The sequence below is a fragment of the Denticeps clupeoides genome, chromosome 17 (genome assembly GCF_900700375.1).
Source record: "Denticeps clupeoides chromosome 17, fDenClu1.1, whole genome shotgun sequence".
Taxonomy (NCBI): domain Eukaryota; kingdom Metazoa; phylum Chordata; class Actinopteri; order Clupeiformes; family Denticipitidae; genus Denticeps; species Denticeps clupeoides.
Window position 1 is genome coordinate 16,627,754 of NC_041723.1, and position 20,864 is coordinate 16,648,617.

Sequence of the window (20,864 nt, forward strand, 5' to 3'; positions counted from 1 at the left end):
CTTCTGCTTGGCTTGCTAAACGCGAGGAGTGGGGAGAGATGGGGGTCTTCGCCGCCGCTCTTCTGATCTATCGGCGGACGGGGAGGAGCGTAGCAGCACATTGCCAGTCAAATGGTGGAAGCACCCAGGGATCTGGGAGCGTGTGGTGACTCGGGGTTAGTATCGTCCCTTCCTATTGGACAGAAGGCCAATTCAGTCTATCGTTACCACACCACACACACACATACACACACACTTTCAGCTCTCAGCTCTGTAAATTATGTAAGTGTAGAAGCAAGCGGCGAGGCCGTGCCACACCATGCCTCTGCATTAGTCAACCCTCCTCAGAGTCTGATCCGGCCGATGCATTTTTTAAAGCGGGCGCTCCCCGGCAGCCTGGCGAGACTGACAGACAGAGAGCAGAAACATGCCCGGCGCGCTGGCTGGCGGAGGTGAGCGGGTTCGCCGGGGCGAGAGGGGCGCTGTGTGTCACCGTGCCACGAGAGATGAGCCGAGCCCAGTGTTGCTCCATCTCCAGGCGAGGAGATGAAGGGGGGAGTCGGGGTTTATAAGCCTAACATAGCAGAGAACGGTTCTATTTACGTGCTTCTTTTTTTTTTTTTAAATGTGGTCAGGAAATTAATTTTGTGATGCTATTTGTAGCATTTGATGAAAAAAAGAATGTAGCTCTGTCTGCCACAGAGGACGAGCAACAGCAGATTTGAGATGTGTGTGTGTGTGTGCATGTATTTGTGTGCATGGGAGTTTCTGAAACCATTTTTTTCCCTGTATGTCTGTATTGATGTGCACATTTTTTGCTTGTCTGAGTTTGTGTACAAGGCCTGCGTTTCTGTTTTTGTGAACCTTCCTTTGGTTTTTCACGTCTTTGTATCCCTGTGTGCGAGTGTTCTTGTATTCCTATATCAGCGGGGACCAAATGTTAACCCACGGGAAAGAGGACGTTTATTAATAGACAGCCATGTGTGTCTGCATTTGTGTGTATGTACAACTCCAGTCATAATTCTTTCTGTTTGCATTTCATTGCCAAACTTGAAATCTCAAAGACTATTGAACATATGTATGTGTCTATATATATATATATATATATGTGTGTGTGTTTATGGGTGTGCGGGTGTTATATTAGTATGTCTTAGAGCCGCAACCTCTCATGGCATCACCCACACCTCTGTGGCGGCGCTATCTGCCACTATTTCACCAGTGTGCCTGTAAATACACCTAACACGCGGGTGCTGTCCCCTCGCACCTTTGGTGCTACAACACTCTCGCTTGGCCCAGACAGACACACGGACCACGCACCGCGCGCTCTTATCTCCCGCCTCTGATAACAGGCATTCTCTCGTGCTTTCCGATCCCGGCTGTCATGTTCGTTATCACGACATTAGAATTAGCATCAGTGCTGCACCGGACATTGACGCGTGCATGCGTGCGTGTGTCTGCCGGCCCTGTAGCTCGAAGATAACATCCTCCGCTGTGTCTCTTTCACGTCGGTGACACGCTGAGGGGAAATCGATACGCTTTCTTCTGGAGGAATAATTAGAAGAAGGAGGCCAGGATGACTAATGCAGTTTTGAGGAACGCCTCTCTTACATAAATCAAGGGTGTTGTGTTTGCTCGTGTATTTATTAGTTTGGCACTCTCACACGGTCCACCCATGCGCTCCAAACCACGCTGCTCTCGCCTCGCCGTTGTAGGTCAGTGTGTCAGTGTGTCGTTGACGGGGAGCTGATGCATTTTGACAGGAGCCTCGCGCCTCCTCCCTGCCTAAAATTCCCTTTCCGCCATCCTCCTCCTCTCTAGAACGTACCACTACCGCGTCAGATGGGGGGGGTGCAGGGAGGTTGCGTGTGAGGCACGGACTAAAGTATTAATGATGAGCGAATTCATGCCCAGAAATGCACCCTCCGTGCCTCCCATGGCAGACTGAGAAAACAACTAGATGAAGGACCACCAGGCGAGTCTAAGGGCACCAAGGGTCTTAGTTCACAGTCTTTAAATCAAATTGATAAACAGATAAAAAGAGCCGACACGTGGACTGGGTTTAAATCATCCAGAATGAGGAGTGCGTATGAGAAGTGTCAATCATTGGGCTCCTCCCATTTCAAACTTTGATAAAGCTCATATTCTTGGTGACAGAAATAATTTCACAACCACAAAAAAGGGCAGTTATATTATCTTCTTCAATATACATATAAACTACCAATCGCTTCATTCTTGTTTATTCTATTTACATCAATCATGAGAAAACCTTTGACTTGCCAACAAGCTGTACATGTAGCTCAGAGAGCTGTGCTCAGTGTCAGTGCCCTAATTTTAAATGAAGCAAACACCCTGGAAAAAACTCACATTTGGTAAAAGGCCATAAGTGTCTTTATCATCATCATCCTCTCCAATGCCTCTCTTTTTCTGTTTGTGGCTCTTCCATCATTGTCTTTCTGGTGCCAAGCTGTGGTTGAAGGTTGGAAATTTCCCTTCCTCATGTCTTCACAGTGTAAAGTACCTTCGTAATGACCCACCCAACCCAACTCCAGTACCGGTGATTGTATTCATTCTCAGCTGAATGTCCGGTGTAGGAAAGACAGTTTGATATGGCTAGCGTGCACCTTAAGCCACTACATAAGCACCCTCGCGATCCTGGGCTGCGGTAGGTCCTCCGAGTATTAAATAAAGACCCACGAGCATGAGATCCATACAATTGGGGGGACTGGTTGGTTTTTTTTCATCATGTGGTACAAACTGGTGTAAAATCACTGGAGATTCACACGGATGCAGGTAGAACGTCCATCTGTGCATTAGAAGTATTTGAAAGATAATGTTGCTGAGACTGAGTGGTGAAGTTGTAGAAGAATGCATCAAGTTTGCAAAGAGGGCCCTCAACATCAGCACCGCCGGGCAGCTGCTTGGACGCCATTAGTGGAGTAGTTCAGCCATACGAGAAATCAAACCCCCGAGGTGCTGCAGGCAGATCGGACCAGCACACTGGCCTGCCCCGCCCATCTCGTATTTAACTGCAGCTTTAGAGCTCATGTCCCTGAACAAGCGTCAACCAATGATTATCTCAGAACAAGCTTTAGGACTGAAAAGGGCTTATTGCTGTGATAGTCTTGATTGCACATTCTCCTATAGACTTGTATATATGGTTAAATAGCATAATAAACAAATGACTTTGTTGTTTTTTTCAAAAGAGCTGTTTTATTTAAATTAAAACATTAACTAGATTAATTTGACATTGAAAATGAAGGCCCCGTCCACAAACAAAGCCACTTTGCCGTCCACAGACTCGGATAAAGAGAAATTCATTTTAGAAAATAACTATTCTGGTTCTCTTAAAATGCCAATGCCGAGTGGATGCTTAATTATGCGAATAAATGTGCATCTTGTTTTTTCAGCTAAACACCGTCAGAATTGTCACAATGCCACCCAGCGGCAAAAATAGAACTGGTGCATGTTATAATCGGGGCATCGACTAGTGTCACTGAATAATGTGCCACACCCCCATGTAGCGGTCAGGTCCAGAGTCACTTTAGTGCCATGCTAAAACTCACCTTTCCAAGGCAAGCAGTGCAGAGGCTCCTGGGAAAAGCTCCTTGTTATGCAACGAGAACAGGAAACAGGTGTTGTTTTTGCAGTGACGTATTTCTCCCGAATCAGATTCTTTAATGATTTGCCTGCCACGTTACCCTTTCGCTATTAATGAGGGATCATCCATATTGCTGAAAACACGATAAAAAACCATTGAGGTTAAGACCTCGTCTGTAAAGGTCATGGTCAAGAGAAAGAGACAAGGGGAACATTCAAAATAGGGAATAAACAGCAGTGGCAACGGGGCAAAAGGAGAAAAGGAACATCCAGCACGATAATAACAAAAGGAAGAGGAGCAAAGAAGGCGGGGAGACAGAGAACTACGGAGCCATTGATCCCGAGCTTTTAAATCCTGGGCCAAAGCTTCCGTCACAGACTGAAAGGAACGCCGGGACGACCGGAAGGTACTGGGCTGCTAGGTGCATCTCCTAACAAGCTGACTGTTCAAAGCCTTTTTCGTGCACTGGAGAACATGAAAGGCCTGTTTAAAAATTTAAAAGCCCGATCTGTTCCAGCGCTGTGGAGCGGCAGAGGGAAGCAGATTTTTACGTCGCCGTAATTCCCCAGTTGCTTGCTTTGTAAATTAATTAAGATGTTTATGACAGCTACTTGCACCTAATGGAATGCTTATAGACTCTGTCATTAATTATTACTGCTCCGCAGGGCCACTACTCTTATGGGCTTCCGCATAGGTGTGGTGAGGGTCCGCAGTCGAGCCCCGCGCTGGACTCACTCGATCGAAAGTGGCTGGGGGTGGGGCACATATTTCTCCGTGCATGTGTGTGCCGTACAGCCGATGTGTGAGCACTTTAGCGAGTGTGTCTGTGTAAATGTAGGTAATGTATGTATAGAGAGTGTATAGAGTACCTCACTGTGGCAGTGTGTGTCAATATCTGTGTATACATGTGTGTGCATATTGTGTGTGTTCAGTTTGTATATGCATGTACATCCCTCAGATGTGACTAGGTTGCACTCTTTCAGGCATATACAGAAGCAGCACTGTCTGTGGTAATGCAGTGTCTATGTGTGTGTGTGTGTGTGTGTGTGACAGAGAGAGAGAGTGGGCGTTCTGATTTCACTGTAACTGTATATGCTTCCATCAGAGCGTTGGCACATTTTTTGCGGCGTGGTCAGGTTTGTTTGTTTGTACACCACCAACTCTAACCCCCCAACAGTATGTTGCCATGTAACGTTTCAAACAGCAGCAGAAAAAAAAAAGTCTACTGTCCCCTGAGTCGCTGGCTAATGTAAAATCTTTGCTGATTACCTATAATGTTAAATCGGTCACATGGCAACCAGTGACCAAAAAGCAGCCCTCAGATGGGGGAGGACAATAAACTAAGAACATGCCGAGCCTGTACAGCCCTGTCTTCAGTGATCTATATTTTTAATCACACCTACTGAAGTTTAATAACGGCAGGAGGGCATCCAGAGCCACTGCTGAGGTGGAAATTGGGATGCAGGAATTATGGTTATTGGAGGACATAATGGTGGTTCAAAAGTTTTTTCAAACTAACAGACTTTTCTTGAGAAATGCATTACAAACCATTACTATAACTAGGTCAGAGGCTTGACCTTTCTGTCATGACTACTGTTTTATTAAAAGTATTGACGGCTGAATCCTGTATAAATTGCCATAAACAAATCTAGAAGTGTATTCTATTGTGGTACATAAATAGAATAAAAATAATACAATAAATAAAAAAATAGAATAAAAATAAATTTCATAAAAAGTAATGTATTCAGAATACATATATAATACATACAAAATACATTTGATGCATTTGATGTTAGTCAATTTCATTTGATGATTGTCAATTTCAAGTAGTTGCTTACTCTTTGTGTATCAGTATCAACTTCTATTTAGTGACATATGTATGAATATTATTTATTATTGTCATCCACATTTGAAATAAAATGTTTTTGACATGACTAACCATTGCACTAACCATTGCACATCCTTTAAAGATTATGGCTGGTAGTAGTCTAGTGGGTAAGACAACTTGCCTATGAACCATAAGGCCTCAAAAATCACAGGTTCAAACCCAACTTACTATCATTTTGTCCCTCAGCAAGACACTTAAGTGCAGGGGGACTGTCGCTGTAACTAGTCACTGTAGATCACTGTGGACCAGAGGTAATTGCGGGTTGCATGTCCCCACCGTAACCTGTCCTTGCTTCCAGCGTTCCCAGCCTACAGAGACGCCTCTGAGTGTGTACTGGGTCTGTCGCCGTGCTCAACAAGCAGGCAGCTCCTTCCTGTTTCCTTGTAGCCTTCTTGTTGTTTTCCAGTGAACTCCAGTTGACCCCAGCCAGCCCTGGGCGAACCAGCAGACTTGTCACCTACAGTTCATATCCCCCCACAATAGTCTTGCTTCATCCAGGAAGCGCTGTCTAATTGGCGTGAATGAACGGAGTGTTAGGCGCGGCGATAGCTGCGCTCATATGACTCGGGGTTTGCTCCCTTTCCCCAGATTTAGATGTGATACAGCTCAGTGGTGAAGATAGCTCCGGCTGGCTGTAAGTGCACAGTTTGGTATTTGATGGCATGGTGCAGTTTAAAAACATTGATTTGGACTCCGGCTGCTCCACAGCTGTAGAAATGTCACGTTGACAAGCAATTTACCCGCCCCCACCAATTATGCGAACTGCGCCCTTTTCTGGGTTAATGGTAATGTAATTTTGTTAATATTAATGTTATTTTAGCTAAAAAGACGTTGAATTGTAAAAGGCCCCATGGGCTTGAGTCACATAGAAGACAATCTGCAAATAAATAATTATGTCAACATTCCATTGATTACAACTCTCCTTATGTGCAGGACTAATGCAGGCAGCCCGTCTGTTATCAATTCTATTAATGCACCGTTCGACTTTGCACAGCAATTTTTGCACTATTTCACTTTGCACATTTATTATTCATTTCACCTGTTTAGTGCCGTCTGTCTCATTGTTGTCTACATGTTTTTTTTTGTTAAATGTTATTCTTTCACTGCCTGAGTCCCCTGTTTGCACTTCATGGAGCCCAGTTTGTCTGTTTCGCACACGTGCACTTTATGTCGGTATGTAACCTTGTTTGTTCAAATGTTACATGTAGCACCAGGTTCTGGAGAAACGTTTATTCGTTTCACTACGTACCTTCTAACATGTATATAGCTGAAATGACAACAAAGCTCAACTTCAACTGTGTGGATGGAAATCAGGTTTAAAAGCGCTGAAAGAGAGCAGAGTCGGTACATCTAAATTACAGAAAAGCAGCCTAGTTACAGACTGACAGTGGTGGACAAAGTATATGAAAGTAGATAGCCAAGGAAACATTTTTTCTCCAAAAAAGTTAAAGCCCGTCTGGAATTGAACTCCTGAAACCACAAATCCTTTAAAAGAAAGTTTGATGACCATTAAAATTGGTAAAAGCACAAAATGTTCTTTTAGGTGATATATGCTTACGATGAAATAACATTTCAGTTTAAAATGTAATTATAACTTAGGTACAAGTTTCCTTTATTGTCTCATGAACAGAAACATGAACATGAACAAGTCCGATTTATAATAGGAACTAGAACAAAGATGTGATGTTAGAGGGAGAATTCAGATCCGCTGAATCTTGGTCCACTGCACTGTACACACACACACACACAAAAAAAAAAAAAAATTTAACTGATGATATTTAAAACAGCAGAACTTATAATAAAAATAAATGACAGATTTTTGCATAATGTAGTAAAGTAAAAAGTATTTTAAGTGTTTATATAGGAAAAGGAAAGAAACTTTGCACGTATGCTATGCGTTAAGGCAGTTTGCCTGATGAACTCTTCTCTTGCGGTGACACCTTTGATCTCGGCAGCGCAACCAGTGATTCCAGAGCTCGCAGGTTTTAATTATGAACAGCATAAAAAATGGATGGCGCGCTGGCGACCGCAGCCCGACGCATCCCTTCCCCGGCGCAACGTGAGAGCAGCGGGCGCAGCGCCACAGTATTAATTAGAGTGGTGAGTGACGCGTAATTCATCTCGGAGAAGGGCCTTTATTACCTGAGGGGCCTGCGGGGGCAGTTTGCTTTATTGGCCAACGCTAAGTGCGGAGCTTGCAGAGTGGCGCCCGCGCTCCCATCCCGCCCATCTGCAGCCTGCTCCCGTCCCTCCACCGGCAGAGAGGGCCGGGCGGTCCGGAGGAAATGTTCCCCGGGGCCCGGCCCCCTCGGCTCGCTGTCTGTCTGTCCTGCCAGAGTCTGAAGATGTGTGTGAACGTGTGTGTGTGTGTGTGAGACAGAGAAGGGAAGGGATGCGAGGGGGAACTAAGTGAAATGAAAGGAGGAAATAGATGAAAGATGAAATGTCACGAGTTCAAATGAGGTGACAGATGAGCCCTGGTGTACTGTGTCCGTGTGGCCCTGGATTTTTTTGCGTCTGTGTTGGCTGTGTTAGAGTGCATATTCCAACTTGGTTTCATTGTTCATCTTTTTCATCAATTTTTTATTACTTTTAAAAAAAGGTATTCTTTTATCTGGGACGGGTTTTCTTTTTGTCATAACTACTAAAGATCAAGCGCTGGGAACTTCGCGAGTGGACTTTTTTGTTGTTCTCTGTAATGACTCACAAAGGTTATTGACAAATTTCTCGCCGAGATGAAATACTGTACAGCCAGTGGCCCGACGCTGCATTTGCAGAGACAGTCACCGAATGCCATGTGACATTTTCATGTGGTTTCCTGCTGTGGCTCTATTTCCTCCAACAAGCATCATTCCTCCTTGCACACAGAAGACACAAGTGGCGCCCACTGTTCAACACCTAAAAAAGAGCTGAGAAAGAGAACAAAAGAACGGAAAATGTGTGTGTGTGTGTGTGTTACCTGGCCTTTCTCTGCCGGATTCAACGCGGTTCCACAAGTTGCGCAGAACCACAGAGACACAATGGGTAGTGTCTTCAGCATCCGCACTCCCAGTTCACTGCCATTAAGAATGATTAGATGCAGCGGGAGGCATCTGTGTAGATAATCATATTCTGCTTTACATCCCTCCTCATGGGGCTCTCATTTGAATTTGCTGCATTTTTAATTCACAAACACTCATCCGAGGGGAAGCACCTGGCTGTGCTCTCCCCACGCCTCCCCGGCAGAGACCGTGGAGCGCGGACGAGACTAGCAGCATGAGAGGAACACTGTCTGCCATCTCAGGCTGCAAACAGGGCCATAGTTCAGAAAACGGTGTTGTTATGTTGACTTATACACATACCTGCATTACTACAGTGTACGGTTATACCCTCTACCCCACTCATTAATGGCTGGTTTCTGGCCAGTCATCATTAGGAGTTTGGGGGTCGAGCACTTCTACTTCTAAATTACTTCAAAAATGCTTTATATATATATATATATATATGTATGTATGTGTGTGTGTGTGTGTGTGTGTGTGTGTGTGTGTGTGTATATATGTGTGTGTGTGTGTGTGTATATATACATATATATATATATATATGTGTATATATGTGTGTGTGTGTGTGTGTGTGTGTATATATATATATATATATATTACTGTGAAGCATAACAATAAATACTGTCTACAATACAGTGCAATATTGATTCTTTTACAAGTACCCGGTGTAATAAAACGGCAATATAAAGTCATGTATCTTTAATACCCAGCGCTGATTAGGCAAGCATATTGCTGCCGTTCTGCTTTACGCCTTTTGCCATTTTCCACCACGTTATCAGACAGTACACATTCATTTAAGAATAGTGTTGAAATACTGAGACCTAAGAGATGGAACCGAGGCGAGATAATGTCGTATGACCCCAGGCAGCTTTTACCTCCATCAGCTGCATCTTTCTAGGAAGAACCATTTTGGAACTACGTGTATCCTGCCGTTCGCTGGGTTTCTCCTCTTCTGAGATGTTGCATGGTTGAGCAAACGGAAGGGAACCGAGCGCTGAAACTCGCCTCTCCGACTGCAGGCCGCTGGCCCGTTCCTCTGCCGTGTTTCAGCCATCAGCGCGGCGTGGAGAAAATCCCGGGGGAAGCGTAACAGCGTTTGCTAAATAAACAGATAAATAAATAGACCGAGTTACTGGGGATTCTCCCTCGCCAGGGCGGCTGGGCCTCGGCTCGCAGCTTCCCACAGCACAACAGACACTCGACACAGAATATTATGCAATGCTAGACTTCTTCTCCAAATATGGACGGAGTAAATGAGCTAGTTATATGTTGGGGTGTGTTCTTGTTTTTCGTGTGTGTGTATATGTGTGTGTGTGTGTGTGTGTGTGCTAGACGGGGTTTTCAGGGTGGTCTGATGAAAGCATCGCCACTTTATTTTTAGTGAGGCCCGTGAAAGGATTGGGTTTCATGTGAAGTTCATGCCTAGATCAGGGAGATTATTACAGGCTGGGAATCGGGTCGAGTGGCGCAACACACACATAATATTTCACATTTCAACCATGACAATAAGTATGTGACATGAATAATAATGTTTTATAATGTTGCAATTTAAATGTATTTTACATGAAAATGTATGGTCTTACGGTCGGTTTTGATCTGTGTGCTCACGTCTCCACCTTCATGAAGCGAAGGAAGGTGAACCAGCGGCATGTTCTACCTGGCCTCTGCTCCCACGCCGAAACCATTCTCACAGTTCCGTTTCACAACCACAGTGATATTATCTGAAATACCCGGTGTCATCTCGGCACGTCCCCTGTTGGCGCTGGGAGTTTTTCTGAAGTCCCGCGCATTATTACAGTTGTTGCGACGGCTGTGCCGAGTTGCGGAACGTTGCAGCGCCGTTGTGGGACTGTTTATCGCTAATCGCCATTTGTTTAAGAGCTCGACTGAGCAGGTTTTCGCTACGGCGTTGCGCTCCGCAACGGTGCCGCTTACCGGACCGTCTCCCTGCGGTGCAATTAAAATTCCGCTGGAGTCTCTGCTCTGCCTGCGAGCCATGCCTGCTGTTGCCATGCCCTACCAGGGCCAAACCGGTCCCTGGGCTGTGATATATAATTCAAAAGGCGCAAAGTGGCGTTCCTGACTCACCCAGAGACTCCTGGGCCGAGTTAAACCGGCAGGTACTCCAGGGGAGGGTCTCCAGCAACAGGACCAGGGCCGGCGACCTGAAACTCTTTTGACCTTTCACCCTGTTGTGTTTATTTGTCTGACTCGGTTCTGCTTGAAGAAGAATCTTCTCTCCCCTTCGTTCTTTCTCTTGACATTAAGGTGGCGTAATTTCTGTGTCCTCTAAAACTAATTTGGATGTAAATTTGCTATTTGTGGATTATTCCGCGGCGATGCGTCTGAGAAACCTGTGGATCCGGTGGGTGGGTGTCTTTTAGTTAAAACCAATTAGAAATGACCAGAAATAACAGCGCCTGGAGATGGAGAAGTCATTTTTCTCTTTAAGCTCCCCGGAGAGATGGCCCCTCCACGGATTACTTAAGTGTTTTAGTATATTAGGGGGCAGCAGATTAGAATCATTGTGCTCTTTTAATCATTGCATTTTTGCATTTCTAGTTTATGAAAGTATTATAAGGCTAAGTGTGTCACTGTAGATTGGGTGAAGATTATTGTAATGACTTTCGTGAGGGGAAATTTTTATATATATATATATATAAAAACTTTGCTGAGAGTCTTATCCGTCCTCCTCCCGTTACGTTTGTCTGTTTCTGGTTTACAGTAAATGATTTTGGGAGTTAGGACTGCGGCCTCGTGTGAGGGCTCGGTCCACCCTGATTCATTCTGAAGAAAGTGCATGAGTAAGAGCGAGAGCAGGGAGGGTTAACACGTACAGTATCGGGCTGGCACCAGTGGGCGACTGACAGCACCGGAGCGGTTCTGAGAAAATCCTCTCCTTTCCCAGGTTGTAATTTATGTTGTTTGAGCTCCTTACGCTTGTCTTTCAGGCAAGCGAGGTGTTTGCAACTGAATTAGTGTAGGTGTTAAAACACTTAGTCATGTCTGCTGCATTAGATTATCTCACCGTATTTTTTATTATGTGTACATGCACATGTTCTCTAATAAATGCACTTAAGGGTTTCATCTGATAAACATCTACTGTGTTTTGACGGCAGATGCCAGAAAGTGTTATAGGTGAGATCAGTATCCTCACGTCTCCAGTCTGACAGAGGAGTAGAGCAGTTCATGGATTTTTTTCCTCCATCCTGATTCTTACTTAATATGCTTTTATCAATTTTATTTTTAAAAGCATGCTTTTTAAAGATGCTGTGTAAAAATGAGACCATTTTTATTTCTGTAGAAGTTTCTGTCCATTATATATGAATTTAGTACTCTGAATATCAGCTAAATCTCATCAAATAAGGAAAAGTTTGAGAACCGCTGCTGTGGACTTAACCCTCCTTTTTACTTCATTTAATAGTGGGTATAAAGCTATTTAGCATGATTGTATTCCTATCATGTGTAAATAGGAATAAAAACCCTGAGAGTCTGTGGTAATATTGAACGTGGCGGTAAGTGTCACTCAGGAGGAGGTCTCCCGGCGGGGCGTCGGCAGCGGCCGTGTCCTTGTGTGGTGGTCGGCCTCCCCGTCTGCACACCCTGAGCAGTGAATGAGGATAAGTGAGGAGCAGCAGTCAATGAATCAAGAGGCAGGAAAAGGGGAGCAGCCAGGGGGGAGAGAGGCAGATCTCCCCCACGGGATCGGCCTCACATTAGGAACTTCCTTGTCTGTGTGTTTCTGCCACAGGTTAAATGGATCGCTCCCATTAGCAGCCTGAGAGGACAGCTCCATTACATGAAGGAGACTGTAACTTTGAATGTCACGGAGCGCCGGGCCCCTGAGCAAGGCCCCGTGTCCCCCAGGAGCCGGGGAGGGTGACAATAACCATCCATGATAATCATTCCCTGTCAGGCTTTAAGGAACCTGGAATGATGACGTACAGCCCTGCCTTCACCGCTGTCACGTCTGTAACTCCGGCCCCCGCCGCCTGCCCCCCGTCGTTCACCGTGGTAAAAGGTTAACTTGCAGCAGTCATCACAACTTTTTCTTTTGCTGCCAGGGGGAGGGGGGGTGAATGAATACTTTCTGTTACCTCCAGCAGACGCTTTTCCAAACCTTCTCTGACTATTTAATTGGGTCCAATACAAAACTGGTAAATCTACTGAATAAGGAGAGGGTTAGTTTCCGGCTGAGATTGTGTCACCAGGAAATAAATAGAAGAAAGTCTCACACGTGAGTCACGTGTAACTTGGTGCCAAAGATCTTCTCTACATAATAATTTAGTTTCAAAACTTGCCTCACATGACTGACATGGCCGCTAGTCAGTCTGTGCACAACTTCTTAATAAAATGTTATCACCGGAGCAAGTGCGGCTGGTGCTGGAGTGGAGTGGAGTGGAAGAGGTCACTCACAATCGGGACACAGACTGGGACGAACAGGACATACTGTGGAGTCCTGGTAGGAGAAGGCAGCAGGACGTTATTGTGTCAGACGGGCGTGGATTGGGCCAGGAGTGGAGACGTTGTTAGAATACGTGATGTAATCGGAAACAGGAACCGACCGGGCAGTCGGCAACATCGAGGTCCAGAGGGCAATCCGGAGGGCGTAGCGAGGGCATGAAATAAAGTCCAAACAAGAGATACGGGATGGACGAATGAGTTCACGTTGTAGCCTGGTTGCGTCATCCTTTTATGTGTGCACTTGACCTCTGGCTGAAGCCCTTCCAGGTTGGGCGCCCCCTGCTGGCCAGGTAGACAGGTGGCATCCATGACAAATGTGCATAATGTAGATTTCAAATTTAATAGATGTAAATGTTGGGTTGGGTTGACACTTGACAGGAATCAGGAGACCTATCATCATAAATTTGGTGAAACATTGATATCATATCAAAATTTGCCTTGGTGTGTGCAATAGTTCTTCTTTGCTAAAGTGTTACATTGTACAATCCAAATAGGTTTTGGGGTCATTTCCACCACAGTTATAATTCCATTTTCTTAAAATGTCTGGTCCTTTTAGACCAGAAATGTCTTTTTCCCTTCTTTCTTGACCAAGCGAAAGGAGGTGTAGCTCTAACAATATAGACATGCCGATAATAATAAAAACGGGGGTCCACATGCATACCAAGTGGAGCTGTTTTGGTGAGATGTCTCCCATCTGTCAAGGATGAACTCACCTCCAAAGTGACCCCTCAACACCCCATCCAGTAGAGCGAACATAACCTGGCAGGCTTCACCGATGTCAGTGCCCAAGCCCAGCCCCCTCCCGCGCTGAGCCCTGCTCACCCATTGGCTCCCTGGCCCCTTCACCCCTTCCTTCTCCAATAAGAGACCTCTGAATGACATGTAGAGGAGATTGTGGGTCTGCTCCCCACCCCTCCCCGCCTCTCCTAGCAACAGGCCTCTTCTGTGAGTGAGCAGAGGTCTTCTTCTGACAGGAATGCTGTCCATTCAAAGGCGCCTTTTTTTGTTGTCCTGTGTCCCGTGTGTTTAAAATACTTTTCAGATCTCTCGGTGACACTGAGAAGTGGACACTGTAGTGGTTTGGGTAAAAATCAGATGGCTGATTGGAGAAGGACAAAGCCCAGCCGAGACAGACCTCAAGTTGGACAGACAGATGCCTCTCTGAGCTACTTTGTGATTGATGTGGTGACAGCACATGTGCACTCCAGTTTTTGTGCAACATTTTGACTGATAGGTGGTTGTGTGTGTGTGTGTGTGTGTGTGTGTGTACAACAATGTAAAAAATTCCAGTAGCTCCAGAATCTGCTCTGATGAAACTTTAATTTGTAATTCATTGAATACATTGGATTTACCTGGACAAATGAGTTGCTTTTAGAGACGTTTCACTTATTTAAGTCCAAACTTTTGCTGTTTTGAATTAAGAACAGGACTTGGTTAATGTTGCCAATTTAGGGTATAACTGGAGAGCTGTCCCATGAAAGACAAAAGATGAATTCTAAAATAAACAGAAATAAAATGATAATCGGCAGATGCGCTGAAATGGAGGTGGCCGACTTCTGTTTTATACGTCTGTAAAAATCCGAGGGCGCGCCAGGAAAAAGGAGAGGGGGAGCCCGGGTTCTCCACTGGCCGAATGACTAATTCTCCTGGACGCCTCTTCTTATAATTCCACTCCGTTACACCAGAAAATGTTCCATCCGTGGGGCTGGGGAGTCTGGGATGGGGTCATCCTGCTCAGAGATCCGTTGGCGAAATGTGATGTCATTGTCCTTGCTAATGGGGCCTAATGCCAGGAGTGAGGGGTTTGCGGTGTGACAGAAGGGGCCGGGGCTTTCCGGAGGCTCTTGCTGTGTGTATTATGGCGGGTAGATGTGTAAGTGTGTCTACTGTCCTCCTATACTCTGTGGTGTGGTGAAGCCCCCCCCCAGTCCCACCACCCCCACCACAGCGGCAGACCAGCCCTGAAGACACACTGAGTCTGAGCCCATCCAGGGGGACATGCGAGACGCGCACAGCATGCACACATGTATAACATAGCAGAGCCGAATTAAAACACACATGGTCACACATTCACTGTAATTTTAAGCTTAAATGCACACACACACACACACACACACACACACACACACACGATCCCGTCTCGAACATCCAAACCTTTTCTCACAAAGTCTACATACAATGTCACACTTTATTACGCCACTCTTCTGTCTGAGGTCAAACATAAAGGTGCTCATGGGCTTTCTAAGCATCCCCAAACACACACACACACACACACACACACAAAGCTATTCCACTGATTAGAATTCACCAAACATATTAGCCTTTCCGGACGTGCCCTTGTGTTAATTTGCCTCCTGTGGAAGGTCGGCCGCGCTGCCCGTGCCGCTGCCTGCTTGATTTTGCCCTGGCACACTGACCCGGGTGATCTTGCTGGGCCACGGCCGGTGGCATCTCCAGGCGGCACGGGCACCGGCTGGTTTGACCTCTGCCCCCGATGTCAGCAGCAGGGCACGTTGCACACCTCGCTGCCTATTTTACTTTCCTCGCGCTGCATTTAATGGGTTTGTTCTGAGAGCAGATCCTACGGCCGAGTGGCATTTGAAATAAAGCGCGCTGTTTTCATGTGAGTGTATTTACATGGTTTTTCTGTCTTTCTTTTGCAGGTATTTCAGTAACAAAGAAGACACATACCTGTAAGTAGACTTTTTATTATTGTTATTTTTTATTACTAGAACATCCGCACAACAGAAAGATATACAGTCGGATAATCCAGATGTTACCGCCAGAATTTACACCAACATGATCCATTGATGAATCATTCTTTCCTTATGTGATTGGTCTTGTCATTTAAAGTGTGTAAATCATGCACTGTGACCTTCAATCACCAAGTTCAATCAGTACTAGTGGCTTATTTGTGCTATTTATTTAATTGTCCAGTTCATCCAGTAGAGTGTAGAAAAAAGTTTATGTGCTCATATTTTCCTGCTCAAATGCAAAACTCGTGACCTTTGGCACTGCATTACATGTCTGTAAAGCTCTCCTCCCGACAGCCCTCTTTACTGGTGTAAATTGATCTCAGAAGAGAGCAGAAAATAAAAAAACTCAATTTTATCATCCACAGCGATTAGTTACTTTGGCGACGGACACGAGTATGTTTCACAATGAGAGGCAGTTCAGTCCTCCGTGTAACAGAAAAACAAGGATGTGGTTTGTGTGCGAGCTCTGGAGCCGCCCAGCAGCAGAGATTGCATCGGACCCACAACTTTCTCTAATCTCGCACTTTCTTCGCTGGCGACTGCCAGTTGTAGGCTCCACACACTGTGAGCTGTGTGTGTGTGTGTGGTAGGGCAGTGTATTACTGAGTAGAAGGTAAATAACCAAATGAAGTAATATTTACACTGGTTTCCCCCCGTGCCTCTCACTCTGTCTCTGACTTATGGATTTATTATTTTATTTTTTTTCAGTAGCTGCACTTGTCTGTATGCGTTTCATCCTTGGCCCCGCTGCTGTCTTAATTAGTGCAGCAGTAACCACTTCTTTATGGGGCCGGGTGGAGAATCAAAGAGCATGGTGTAGGAGCCCGGGTTCAAAGCGGCGGGCGCAGGCCGGACCTCAATGTTTTATCTCAATGAGGAAAATGCAAATGACATTTAAAAAAAAAAGCCTCAACCAGTGACTGATCGAAGCTGTGAAGCCGTGTGGAGTCAAGCTGGGCCTGTCATCTCAGGTCAAAGGGGGCCTGTTCAGGACGAAGAGGGTTCAAAGGATGTCTCGATGGTCAAAGGAAGAAGGTTGTGTCATTCACTAGGAGGACACGTCCGCCAACTGTAATTTAGTGCCAACGAGAGACGCGATGTTACTGATGTGGTACTGTGTACTCAGCTCTTGGACTTATTTCATTCGCTCCACGATGAAGTCTATGTGCCATTGTGGGCCATGCTGGAGCACTTATACACACATGCACGAAAGAACCCGATATGCTGCAATTTAGACATAAACAAAAAGTACACAAATATAAATATACACAGACACACACCCCAGGCTCATTTTTGTTATTCCTGCCTCAGTGATCAGACCCCTGGAAGCGGCCCGCCGGTCCCTTCATCAATATAAATTACAGCTGCCAGACGCTCCGCTCTTCCCCTCTTTCCCCGTCTTAATAAGATGGAGGGCTTTTTTATTTTTTCCCGCCTCTGGAAGATAATGGACACTTCACCCCGCGCTTGATGACCGCCCGTACCGGTGATACTTCTCTAACGGGTCTCCCATGATCCGGACGACGCACCAGATGATGGGTGTGCGCCTGTAGCAGAGGGGAGTGGTTGAGCGGCAGCTCGCCACTGTAATTTACAACCCGAGATCGTGTATGAGGTTTCTGCTTTACATGCGCCCTGACAGGTTTACGGCCTTTATGTTTTTATGTTTTACCAATTTATTGGTACTTCCAGGCCTACGTGCGGTATTTTACTTCTTTTTTTTTTCTCTTGTTGTTGTCTCTCTTCTAAAGACAAACTGGGCAATTTAAAAGCTATTAAATACGAGAGCCAAGTTGAATTGAATGAAATGCCCTTTAGAGGGGTAGTGTTTTTAATACAAGAGGTAAAGTGAAGACACAAGTGTTGTTGGAGGGAGAATCAGGCTGTTCAAGAGCCTCCCATGTAAACAGCATTACGGCCATTCTGGATTTTAATTTCACAGTGTCTGTTCAATTTTCTGCTCAGAGAGCCTCTTCATGTGTGCATGTTAAAACAGGAGGCTTCGGCACTAACAGCTAACGGCATCTAACGAACATCATACTGCAGGTACATCCACTTTATACAGACTGTAATATCACTGAATACAATCATTTAAAAAATATTTAAAAAAATATTTATTAACTGATATGATGTCTCACTGGCTGCCACATATTTTCAGCTTCTACACTCTCAAATTATGACAAATTATGCACAATATGAAATATATCACATATAACATGACAAGAAGAATGTTCATAACAACAGGGTTGTTCTAATCAGCTAACCTCATCCAAAGAAAGAAAGAAAGAAAGAAAGAAAGAAAGAAAGAAAGAAAAGTCTTGCAAACAACAGATCCATAGAGTGATTAGCTATGATTACACTCCCATGTCTGAGACCAGACATCTGCAGTATCAGCTTGGGTTTCATTACTTCGCACCAGAGCAAAAATATTCTCATTGGCTGCTTATTTTTAGAAATAGTTTATAATATTTCACAAAAAGGTGAATTGTCACAGTCCACTATTATGTCACAAATATGGTTGCCCTGTTGCCCACCTCTAATTCCCACTAAAACCTCACAGTGGCCAGTTAATCTCCCCATCAGTATTTAGTGAGGAATCAATTGTGCAGTAATTACTAACCGAAGGCCCCGTCATGTGGCTCGGTTTGCCTTTTCTGTCCAGCGTTCCCTCCAGCATCGATCTGCTCGCACGTGTAGTTACTCATGAAAGACAACTGTCGAATTTGTGGAAATGCCCTGCATGGACTGGCAGCTGCAGCAAGGGATGAAGGCTTGTGTGCGTCAATGGGGTAGTGGAGTCATCGATCCAGAGGGGCTGGGAGGGGCTTATCGGTCTCCGCCACGCAGACAGGCAGAATGTAGGCTTATTCCACACCGTTGCATCGTCCCAGACGCTTCATTTGTTTACTTCTGCACTGACTTCCCTGACACCGCTAGCAAGATGCACCTTGGCTCTAAGATGATTAAGATGATTAAGACATCAGAGCTAATCTTTTTGCAGTATTAACAATGACAAAGATTATCAGAGGCTGCATGACTTTTGTGCTCTATTTCTGATTCATTTCATCCAGTTCTCAGATATTTAAACACTAGTATGAAAATTCGGTTTCATGATAATAGGTCACCCGAAAAACTATGTATGGTAGTGCCACCCCAGACACAATTTTTCTATACATATTGTGCTGATTCCTAATCAATAGGTTTGTAGAAATATAGGTCAATCCAAAAAAGTCAAAAATTTAACTACAAATTTCATATAGAATATTTATAGAACACGGCAAGAAAGAATTTTTCTTACTGTAGAATTTTTGATACTAATGCAAATATTAATACTGTTTTATTCCACACACTTCTGATTACTTACTTGCATATTGAGAATTAAGACAAAGACAACTGTGGGAAAGAGGCTCAGACAAGAGGTGATGTGGAGATAATCTGGTCACATTTTAAAATAAAAGACCCTGCAGTCTCTGGCAGTAAAAATATGGAATAAAATTTCCTTTTTACCTGGTCACGCCTGATTCTCTTTTCCCGCCTGAAAAAAAGACACATCAAGACACATGCACAAGGGTGGTGCTCCCACTGTCAAGCGTTCAAACATGTCTACATAGCAATAATGTGCATACGAATACAAATTTGCATTCCCACAGAGGATGTCAACAAATTGCAGCCTCATTATTTGCGTTAAATATTGATAAGTGAATTGCAGGAAATAGCATGTCAAATTTGTGAACAGGAGGAAATCTATATTAGTTTAACCGAAATACACACTGTGTAGTGAATAAAAGTCTCATTTTTGATTTCATGATAAAAGTCATCCTTTTCAGATCAGAGCTGACACTCGTCTACCATGGTATGAACTTAGCACCCCTAATCACTGTGCACACTGCCAGCTTGATGATGTGTCACTGATTCTGTCTTCATTTAGGCTGGCAGCAGGCATTGCTCTAGCAAAATCGCCTAGGGCAAGGATGAGTCGCTCCGTACGGCCCCTCGTTTCGCCGTTTTGAAGGTGTTTCATCACATCGTTGCCTGGCGCTTTAACCCAACAGGGACCATTTGGGCTCAAGCAGGAAGTGCATTGCTGGCATTGTTTAGTGAGGTTGGTAATGAAGTTTAAGCAGATTGAGTTCTGCCAGTGCATGATGGGATGGCCCTGAGGGACCCTCTCATCATATTCAGAGCAAACATGACTATTAATGGTATAATAACCTCACAAAGATTGGCTTTTTGCAGAAGGCCTTTAATATCTCCCAGCGATTAATCATGTATCTAATAACATTGTCTTGGCATATATACGTATTTTTTTGTTTAATTGCCCAATATCATATGTAATTGCCTTCACTCATAAATATTCAGACTGTTCCGTTTTAAAACTGTAGGGAACATATAGATAATTGAGGAGATAAAAGTTTCCAGGAAACTGTTTTTTCATGGACGTAACATCTTAAAGGGCCATGTCTTTATTCAACACAGGCTGTAAATTGTACCGGGAGCCATCTAGCACACGGCAACTGTAAAAGCACTCTGCCCAAATTGACACTCTCCAGTTTCAACAATAGGTTATGTTTCATCGCAGCCTATTTGTTTGTTTCATGAAAGGAGTATTTTTTTTTATTTGGACAGTTTGCTTTAATCCATAATAGGCAGACATTTTTTATGTGAAATAGGTCAGTATGAACAGAAAAGGATGGGCAGCCGCGGTAAAAAGGAAATCAATAAAGCCATCTATTTGTCGTAAACCAGGACAGCGTGATTTTTCTCAATTTTTTCTGCCTCTTCCACACAATGTGACAGCTTTTCTGTAGAATGCATTATGCTTTTTTTCTGTAAAAAAATGCTCTTTCATTGCATACATTTATTTCATTTATTTACTTAATTAATTTTGTGCCCGTTTTCTTCCAACAGCTGCCGGTTGGTACGGAGTGGCAGTGGGGTGGACGGCATCTTTTGTGGTGGTGGTGGGGGGTTATACTATGGGTACTGGTGAAAAGTAAGGAGTTGGCGGCTGCGGTGATGGAGGCGTCTCTTTGTTGGTTCCTAATCAGAGTCGGCGCGAGGGCTTTTTTGTGTACCTCTCCGCTTCGTCAGCTCTTCTCCAGGACCCTTCCCTTTGTGTCGTCCCCAATCCTGAAGGCTTG

At 44.6% G+C, this 20,864-nt stretch overlaps 1 protein-coding gene and 1 long non-coding RNA gene across 2 annotated transcripts in view; one reads left to right on the forward strand and one right to left on the reverse strand.

The window, feature by feature from the left end:
- Nucleotides 1-20,864, forward strand: part of roraa (RAR-related orphan receptor A, paralog a) — a 183,880-nt gene that overhangs the window by 110,729 nt on the left and 52,287 nt on the right. Inside the window, exon 2 of the mRNA XM_028958158.1 lies at nt 15,631-15,660. Coding sequence (XP_028813991.1) covers nt 15,631-15,660 — 30 coding nt within the window. The remainder of the gene's footprint in view (nt 1-15,630; nt 15,661-20,864) is intronic.
- On the reverse strand, nt 7,049-9,736 carry LOC114766864 (uncharacterized). Its single transcript, XR_003742867.1, has 2 exons — nt 8,173-9,736; nt 7,049-7,193 (listed from the first exon to the last, which is right to left on the reverse strand). It is a non-coding gene; the product is annotated as an uncharacterized LOC114766864 (long non-coding RNA).